This window comes from Oncorhynchus kisutch, linkage group LG23, assembly GCF_002021735.2.
Source record: "Oncorhynchus kisutch isolate 150728-3 linkage group LG23, Okis_V2, whole genome shotgun sequence".
NCBI lineage: Eukaryota > Metazoa > Chordata > Actinopteri > Salmoniformes > Salmonidae > Oncorhynchus > Oncorhynchus kisutch.
In genome coordinates, this window is record NC_034196.2 from 7129892 (window position 1) to 7140225 (window position 10334).

At 42.1% G+C, this 10334-nt stretch overlaps 1 protein-coding gene across 2 annotated transcripts; it reads left to right on the forward strand.

Annotated features, from left to right (window-relative positions):
- Positions 1–518: 518 nt before the first annotated feature.
- On the forward strand, positions 519–10230 carry LOC109877930 (serine/threonine-protein phosphatase with EF-hands 2-like). 2 transcript variants are annotated; one of them, XM_031802831.1, is made up of 19 exons: positions 519–803; positions 1085–1139; positions 1261–1278; positions 1446–1454; positions 1854–1981; positions 2148–2202; positions 2455–2630; positions 2860–2974; positions 3089–3135; positions 3260–3426; positions 4654–4690; positions 5364–5513; positions 5861–6211; positions 6546–6731; positions 7016–7158; positions 7482–7588; positions 8034–8197; positions 8307–8394; positions 9329–10230. In XM_031802831.1, exons 2-19 carry the CDS (start codon positions 1088–1090, stop codon positions 9529–9531), a joined length of 2196 nt encoding a protein of 731 aa, XP_031658691.1. In that variant the 5' UTR covers positions 519–803; positions 1085–1087; the 3' UTR covers positions 9532–10230. The 2 variants fall into 2 exon arrangements, with proteins under 2 accessions (XP_031658691.1, XP_031658692.1); XM_031802832.1 differs by having other exon boundaries at positions 2455–2540.
- Positions 10231–10334: the final 104 nt, after the last annotated feature.

The following is a 10334-nucleotide window of genomic DNA, read 5'->3' on the forward strand; positions in this document are numbered from 1 at the left end:
CCAAAATTTGAACATTTTAATAAACGGAAACTGAATGTCCGAGAGACTTCGTTCAATGACTTCCCGCAAGATCTGGCCCCGGTGCACGGCCCGCCGCCATCGGCGAATTTTACAAACATTCGCGGCAGTCTAGTAAGGGACCGTACATTTGCAATATGGAGTTTCTCATTGATCATACAGCAAATGCCGAAAAGTGCCCTTCAGATATTTATATATTTCATTTTCAATAAATGTGCAAACATTTCTAAAAACATGTTTTTACTTTGTCGTTATGGGGTATTATGTGTGGATGGTGTAATGCAACAAAATGTGGAATAAGTCAAGGGGTATCAATACTTTCTGACAGCAATGTATATTTCTTTCTGCCATGTGTTGCCCTTTATCAGATCCTTCATCCATATATTCAGTATAGAGGCCAGCCATAGTGACTGTGAGGCTTAATCCTAATCCATTTGTGGCTTGTTGTTTTGATTAAGTGGTCACGGGGCTTGTCTGAGAAGACACTTGGCGATATTCACTACCAGCCTATAGCCATGGACTGGACTAGAGAGAGCTATACTACACCTGGAGCATGACTGAGGCCCTGTGTGTACCAACCTAGAGGTACCACCCATCATCACAAAAACAACTGGAACAAGTTGTCTCCTGTTTGAATAAATATGTTTGAAAAATCCTCCAAACATCCCTTTCTCTTCCCTCAACGTGTTCTGGAGGCTGAAAAGAGTTAGAAAAATAAGGTCTTTGCTGCTGATGTGCTAAAATACTGAGGGAGAGACCTCATCGTGGAGAGGCAACCTGGCCAGGTAAGATGGGTCTTGCAATTGTGTTGCAGTTTTCTAGTGTGATGAAGGGATTTGACTGCTTGAAATAGAGAAGGTTGTTGTAAAATATGATCATTATAGGCTTTGTTGGTTGACTATAATTTCAAGCTAATCTTGCCAGGCCCATTTTATATGTCCAAATATTAATCAATCACAGAACAGTTAATTAAATGCACATTTTAATCATGGAAATAGTGCTTGTAAATGTCTAAAATGAATGAAAAAATGCATATTATGTTTTATATTTTTTATATAACTACAAGGTCATGGGATCTGGCTTTGCAAAATCAGACCAGCTGAAGAAACGCGACAGAGAAAGTAAATGCTTTTTCTCATGTATTATCACCTCTATAAACAATTAAACCATTATAAACCAGTTTGGATTAGCCTAGAGAGAAATGAACTAATCTTCTCTGTCTTGTTTTTCTGTTACTTATAGCCAGCCTCTTAGTCCCAGGTAAAGTCTTACAATTCAACATTTGGTTAATTCAAATTTGTTTTCAAAATATACATCAATGTTATTATCAACATCACATTCTGTGAAAGATGACACTTGATTAACTAAGATTAACACTTGTACTTCTTTGGTTTATGTGTCTTTGTTACCTACAACGTGATGTGAAGCTGCCACAGGTGAGTCAGTCAGTCTTCAGCTCGAGGACTAAATCACTACAGATCATTATGGGATATTTGAGGATCTGAATTTGTAATCTATGACTGAGTGCTCCAGTAGTTACCGTTAACATCATCAGATAAGCTAAGAATAGCTGTAGAACTCTTCAGACGGGTATCAGACACTCAGACAAGCTACAAATAGCTGTAATACTGCTTTAAAAAAAGTGAGACAACTAAAGATATAGTAGGTCCCATAATGATAACTAGCTACATTTGCACTGTAAACTTGTGTGTTCTTTTGGTAATGGGATCGCGATAGCAATGAGAGGGTTGTGAGTTCAAGTCCCACAGGGATCACATACTGTAAGTGCCTATGTGTTGTAATATGCTCTCTCCCGACGCTACTCATTCCCCCAGCAATGAGGGCAGCTCTCCTAATCCAACGTTGGTACCGTCAGTACGTGGCACGGCTGGAGATGAGACGCAGGTGCACCTGGAACATCTTCCAGTCCATCGAGTACGCAGGAGAGCAGGATCAGATTAAGGTGGGACAACAGACACACATACCTAGCATTGCGGGAAAACTACACATTCACATGACACCATGTGATTCTTTTAGTAAAAAAATAAAATAATGTTTTAATCAATTATGTATTTTCTTCTTCTTCTTCTTGTTCTTCTACTTCTTCTTGTTCGACTTCTTTATCTCAGCTCTACAACTTCTTTGGCTACCTCATGGATCACTTCACTCCAGCCAGCAGTGAGCGTAAGCTATCCTCTCACCTCATCCCCAGGCTATAGGCGAAGAAGTCAGGTGTACGAGATTAGGGATGTGTCCCAAATGGCACCCTATTCTCCATATTGTGCACTACCTATGGGCCCTGGTCAAAGGTAGTGCACAACATAGTGAATACTAGATTGCCATTGGGGATGCAGCCCAGCTTTTCTCCCATTAGCTAATTTGACTAATTACCTACAGTACGTCCTCTGAAAAACCTGTGTCCTATCTCTGTCTTAGGGAACCTGATCTCACACATCTTCCGTGAGAACAACATCTGCCGTAATGTAGATTGGGAGAGGTACTTCTGCTACAAGAGCATTGAGGTACCAAAGCTGTACTCTGGTCCCCATCTCTCTTTCCCCATAACATGTTCCAATGCAGCTGAGCTGGTGGAGGCCTTCAAGAACAAACAAGTAGGTATTCCTACTCACAAGTGATCCAGCAAGCAAGTGTAGGCAGGGCCATCAGTGGCCTCCATGTGCCAAACATCCATTCTACCACCAACTGTTGGGCAGAGGCTTGCCATTATGCTAGTTTTCTCTGCTGACTGCCGTCTGTTGTTGACTTTCTACTAACGACTTTCCTCTCACTTCTCGTTTTCCCTCAAGCGTTCTGTTCTTCTCTGTCTGTTTTTCCCAGTAGCAGCTCCATTCTCGCTATGTCCTTCAGCTCCTTGGGGAGACCTGGAGGCTGCTGAGGATCCTCCCCAACATCAGTCAGATCTCCACCTGCCACAGCAAGGAGATCACTATCTGTGGTAGAAACATAACCACACATCAGGCTTTTAAACAATTCACTGGTTGTATAGCTTTATTGCTTCTTATGTTTTACCAACTTGTCCCTCACTGGTAAACCCTCTCCCTCCCAACAGGAGACTTACATGGGCATCTTGAGGATCTTTTGTTGGTCTTCTACAAGGTGGATGCCACTTTTTTGTCAACGCACCACATCACAATTCACATGACATGGTTCTCATTCATAATGAAGGTAAACTAATTTAAGCTTTCTTTGTATTTGATATGTGCTTACCTATCCTGATTAGAATGGTTTACCATCATCTGAGAAGCCTTATGTCTTCAATGGAGACTTTGTGGATCGAGGAAAAGATTCCCTGGAGATCCTCCTCATCCTGTTTTCCTTTCTCCTGGTCTATCCTAATGATGTCCATCTGAACAGAGGCAACCACGAGGACCATATCGTTAACCTAAGGTACTATCAGACATACTCTATGTACAGTATAATCCCTGCACTAACATACATAACATGGATATGTCTACTTCTGCTAAGCTTCCCAGTAAAGCAATGACAACAGTCAAGCAGTGCTAAAAATAGCCCACATTAACATATGTAGATGACATTCATATTCTGACAATTCTGAAACTTACTTAGATAATACCTTTGATGATACATGGTTATAACATCTACAGAAAATACAGAAATGCCAAAGGTGGAGGTGTTGCCGTTTACATTCAGAACAAGTGATCACACTACAGTAGCCATATCTGGGAAAACCAAACTTCCAAAGGCTGGGCCTAATATAGTGTATAAGAGGTCATACAATATGTTTTGTAGTGATTCCTGTGTTGTTGTAAATAATATGTGTTGGTCTGTTGTGTGAAATGAGGAACAACCAGATGCTGCAATTGACACATTTATGAAGTTGCTTATCTCAGTTACTAATAAGCATGCACCCATTAAGAAAATGACTGTAAAAACTGTTAAATCCCTGTGGATTGTTGAGGAATTGAAAAATTGCATGCCTATCAGTAACGGAGGAAAAATAAACAGCAAATAAGTCTGGCTACATAACCGATTTGAAAACAGGTCAGAACAGCTCTACTTATTTTTGTAAGAAGTGTTGACATGCTGAATGCACCGAGGTGTATGTTAATTAAAACTACTAGCACACAGCTCAGACACCCATGCATACCCCACAAGACGTGCCACCAAAGATCTCTTCACAATCCCGAGTCAAGAACAGAATATGAGAGGTGCACATAGAGCCATGGCTAAATGGAACTCTATTCCACATCAGGAAACTGATGCAAGCAGTAGAATTGTATTTCAAAAACAGATAAAATACACCTTATGGAACAGCAGGGACTGTAAAGAGATACACATAGGCACATACACATAGGCACATACACATATACACATGATAAGATGCACACTCTACACTCGTGCACCTGGATGTTGTATTGTAAATATGTGGTGATGGAGTGGTGGCCTGAATGTGATGGGTAAGGTGTTATGAAAAGTAATGTCATGTAGTATTTTAAACTGTATGTATGTTGCTGGACACCAGGATGAGTAGTTTCTGCCTTAGCAGCAGCTAATGGGGATCCATAATAAATACAAATACAAATACAAATAATATCTTATTCTCTAGTAGAAACAGTAGAAACATCATTCATTCACACGTTTCTTTCCCCCCAGATATGGCTTTACCAAAGAGGTGCTTGGAAAATACAGGGTAGGTCTCACCTTGTGTCATTCTATAACATTGGATAATTGTTCAAATTGCTTGGCCTCTGCCCCAAACCAAGTGTTTTCCCAGGGCAGTCCTATTTATTTGATATGGATGAACCACATCATATGTAATTTATTCTGCTAATCAGAATCATCTAATCTTCCTGAGTATTATGTTAACCAGTGATCAGAGTCCACTTATATCAAGCCTATCTATTTCAGTGTGTAATGTGGGTCACTCTCCCTCTTGACTAAGGAGATTACAGGATCTTTCTCTCCGTCAACTGTGTGACTGTTCGTGACTCTCTTTCTCTTCCTCTTCCTCTCTATCTTTGTGTGTTTGTGTACGTGTGTCAGTCAGTCTTAAATAGCCAGCACACTGACCCAGTTAGACAGGAATACCTGTTTTGTTTTAGGTTACATGGTTACAGTAGCCAATGGATAAACTGTTGGTAGATAACACCATCCACATCCGCTTAGTTCTTGATTAAAGACCTACTGTATTTGATGTGTTAATAGTGTGTATCCCAAAAGGAAAAAATAGCACTACACAGGTTACTACACAGGCCTTATAGTTTTCAATATAATCAATGACGCTGACATGTTGAATCTTATACTAACATATGCATAACAAGAAATATTCTGATCGACATTGTTGTCACTTGACTTGTGCTTAGCTTCATGGCAAGAAGATTCTAAAGCTTCTCCAGAAGATCTTTAGCTGGTTGCCCCTGGCGACAGTAATTGACAACAAGGTGTTGGTTCTGCACGGCGGTATCTCAGACACCACGGACCTTCACCTCATATCCAGGGTGGACAGACACAAAGTAAAACCACATTAACACCTCACTTAAAGGAATAGTTCACCTGTAACAAAGTATAACCTCACAGAACCCTTCTCTTTAGTTCACCCACATTACTTAAATGTAGCTGAGCATCAATTAGACACTAATTGATGATTCATCTTAGCCTATTCTAGCCTTAGTATAGACAGGTGTAATGAACACCCCAAAATAGTGGGTCCCTAAATATCCCTAAACCTAAATATATAGCGGGCCTGAGAAGCTTAAGTTTATTGCATGCCCAGATCACTTTGCTCATTGTTTAATAATGTCTGTGCTAAGTGCAGCATTCCTCACTGTAGAATGGATCATGACAATACTTGTATCTGTAGTATGTTTCAGCTCTCCGGCCTCCCAAGAGGAAGAGGCAAAACAGGTCAGGTATAACGGACTCCGATCTAGAAGACGATGACCCAACCACCAAGCCTGTGGACAGCAGCAGACGCCGGGTCCACTCCCTGACCCACAGCAGCAGCACGGGGACCAGGCATGAGGTCCAGCGTCGCTCCCTGCAGGGCCTGAACAACAGGGTGACCTGCTCTGTAGAAGAGGAGCTGAAGGAGAGACGCAGGCAGGCCGGACTTAGCCAGTCCTACGGAGACCTCCGTAACTCCCTGGCTAACTCTGACTCTGACCCAGATTCTGGAGAGCTGCTGGAGTCGTACGGGGACGAGTGGAAACAGGTAACTGAGATCATACACCATTTACATCAGATATTTGTTAGAGTATGAATAAAGTTAAAATAACAGTTTGTGATGTTTTAGGAGGATTATCCATATTGGGGTGAAAGGATTAGGATAGCAGGAGTTGATGGAGTTAAAGGCTGACATTTGTTTATATTATGGGGTGGAATTTATTTGAGTTCTACCTTTATTTGAAGAATAGCAAAGATGATTGAAAGCAAGAGAGAGACTGATTTGGGTGGACATTGTTAGTCTACAGAACCAGTGAATGGCCATCCCCTAGTGGTGGTGTTAACTAGTAACTACACCCTGGTGTTGTCTGTCTGGGCTGCAGATTGTAGACATGCTATGGAGTGACCCCATGCCCCAGGATGGCTGTGTCCCCAACGAGGTGCGAGGTGGAGGATGTTACTGGGGTCCTGATGTGACAGAAGAGGTCCTGCGACGTCACAACCTCACGCTGCTTATACGCTCACATGAGTGCAAGCAAGAGGGCTACGAGTTCTGCCACAACCGCAGGGTGAGGAAAGCCACAGACATAGCACAATCAAAAGAGAATGAAATATGCAATAAACTGTAGCTAAATGTTTTTACTGCAGCCATCTATTTGAAATTAAAAAAGGAATACAAACTCTGTGAGTGTTTGATAAAATCCTCTAAGAGTAGGCAAAATAGCTTTGAGTTCTAAAGCAAAATAGCTTTGAGTTCTAAAGCAAAATAGCTTTGAGTTCTAAAGCAAAATAGCTTTGAGTTCTAAAGTAAAATGGAACCTTTGCATAATGCTTGTTCTTTCTCTTTCTCTAGGTCCTAACCATATTTTCTGCATCTAACTACTATGAGGTGGGAAGCAACAGAGGAGCGTACATCAGGATGGGTCCTGACCTGGTGCCTCACTTCATCCAGTACCAGGCCAACAGGGCTACCAGGGCGCTCACACTGAGACAAAGGTAACATAGGTCACACGAGCCACAGATAGATGTTTAAATGACTCTGAGACACAGGCAGCCCAATTCTGATATTTTTGGGGAAAAAGATCAGTTGGACTGCCTGTGTAAACGCAACCATTGTGTCATCAATGTGTCATCTGTGCGGAGAAGGTCATGAAACGGCACTCTGAACAATTGAATATCAGACTAAAAGAAGATTACCTCAGATGTGTATATGTCTGACATCTCACACATACCACACTAAAAACCCTGCAGTGAATTCCTTGTATACCTCAGACACATTATCCACTGTGTGTGAGGTGGTTGATGCCTTGTGTTTTCAGTGTTGGGCGGACTGAGCGTTCAGCTCTCAGGGCTTTGAGGGAAAAGCTGTTTGCACATAAGTCAGAACTTATCAGTTCCTTTCAAGAATACGACCCGGAAAATACAGGTACTGAACCACGCACTCACCGTTTCACTCATATCACCTACCAAGAACCTCTGTTCCCCTTAGTACTTTAGTGAATACATTATATAATATCGACTACTATTCATCACCATCTAGTGGCAACAGTATATTTAGCAGTCTTAAAATCCTACCATAAAGTTCCAAATGTACACTGAATGGTGTCAACATCAAATCATGTTTTATTGCATCTCTCTCTGTGATGATTGTCTTTATGGGCCAGTATAGGATATACATACAAGTTCTCTATGCAGTAAAAAGTCTGTCAATGTTTTATGTTTATCTGTGTGATCACTGCATGGTCTGGTCTCTCTCCCAGGGCTGATCTCTCTGTGGCTGTGTTGAGACTGAGTTTACCCTGAAGGGTTAGTGTAGCAGTTTGAGGCTGACTGTGGCATGGTCTCTGTAATATGGCTGTGTGGTCTCTCAGGGCTGATCTCTCTGGGCCACTGGGCCTGTGCCATGGAGGCTGTGTTGAGGCTGGGTCTACCCTGGAGGGTGCTGCGGACTCAGCTAGTGGGAGACACTCTGGATGGCATGCTGGACTATCATCTCTGGTTCAGAGAACTGGCCATCACCGAGCCCAACACAGAGGTGAGGTTTACTAACACACAAATGTAAACATACATACGCACACACACACAAAAAAAAACAGCAAACAAGCACCTAACAAAATTCCTGGTTGCTGCCTTTTATCTACCAGCTCTCGAATGCCAGTCTGCTTGAGACCATGTATAAGCACCACTCCAACCTGGAGACCATCTTCAGGATCATAGACACAGACAACTCAGGTGAGTAAATAATCAGCTTGGCCCAGATACCTGCCCTGTTGTGTTTTACAAACATGACCTTTCTCAAGCCTCTCAGGCCCCTCTCTGTCATAACATACAGAGAGCTTATTAGTAACAAGCTGAATATGATGTTCCATTGAAAACAAAGAGATTAATTGAACTGCATTGATCCCCAGAGGGAAAATTGGATGTGTCACCAGCATAGGACACCTACAGGAACAACAGACACACGTGTAACAGACGTTGTGCTTGCTTAACAGTACTTAACTAGGCAAGTCAGTTAAGAAATTCTTAATTACAATGACAGCCTACAGTAGGCTATAGTTTCTTTCCTAAAAGCCCACACTGGTGGTACTCGATCTCAGATCCTCTGCCTTGCGCAAACACGTGATCGCATCCCTTGACCAATTACACTATAGAAAAGCTAGTGAATCGATAGGGCAACTAGAGACATTTCAAGCTGGGGAGTGAGGCTACGAATCCAACTCTGTTACACAGGCACATATCAGAACACATAGACCTGATGTACTTTATTTTTCCTTGTCTGATCTGTGGGCTATATATCTTACATGTGAAATAAACCCATTCGATTGAGTATAAATCAGTACCATATGTAGCCAGGTTTAAAACTGCAAATTATCACCGTCTTTCACTCAAAGACCCCTAAAATTCTTCTGGTGCACTACAGATTAAATAATGTGTGATCTGGGGGGGGGGGGGGGGGGACACATTTCTATTCAAATATGTAAAGCTGAAGCAACCAGATTCCACAATAGAAATGTAAAGGTCATTCCCAATTGAGTCGATATATTGCATTCACGGTTAACACTGCATAACATTGCATTTAAATGCCACACTTTAATGCTAAACTTCCAGATTGAATAGAGCCCATGATCTAAAATACAAAGCACTATTCTATTTCATTGTCTCCCAGGTCTGATATCGTTTGAAGAGTTCCGTCAGACGTGGAAGCTGCTTAGCTCCCATCTTCAGACAGAGATCAGTGACGAGGCCATCAGTGACCTGGCCGTCTCCATCGACTTCAACAAAGACGGCAGCATAGACATCAACGAGTTCATGGAGGCCTTCCGGCTAGTGGGAGGAGACCTACTGCAGAATGAAGGTGATCCCCACTGACACATCTTCAAACTGGAATCTACTCATTGCAATCAATGGTCAACAGTACCATAGGAGGGCTTCCAGCCGACCTACTGCAACTACAGACATGATAAAGCACTTCAAGAGGAAATACAGTATATTACTACCAACTGGAATCTACCCATTCAAATCAATGGCCTAGCCCTGGAGGGGGTCAACAGTATGATCGGGCGAGGGCTTCCAGCAACCTGCTGCCACATGAACAGTAGTCTTGCTTGCCAGCCTCATGGTGCTCCACCATGCTGTGGGGAGGGACTACAGGAATGCTAGTGAAAAAGGAGGGGGATGAACCTCTTGAGTTTGAGTTTTATTTCTCTGATACCCACTTCTAGAGAAAATATACTACAAACTGGGAATCTACTTATTCCAATCAATGGACCCATTTCCAGCATCTCCAAAAGGACAGATATTTAGAACCAATGAAAAAAGATTGAAAAGATTTTGGGGCATATTGATTATTCATACAGGCCTCTCTCAATAGGTGACCATAATAATATTATGACCTAAGGAAATATTGATTCTATAGATGAAAACTATACAGCCATTGGCTAGTCATTGTGTGAGAGACCCAGACAGAACACAGGATATGGATTTGCAAAGCATTCGTTTTAGAAATGGTGCCTATGAATGTGTAACAGATTAAGACTGTACCGGATAAACTCACCAACAGACTAAAATGTTGCCATTGAATCAGATCCTTTTCAGTGTAACAACTGGTTTGTATGTTGTCAAGCAGGCATTCATGGGAGACAGAGGACCCTGGTTCAAGCCCAGTCAGAGGC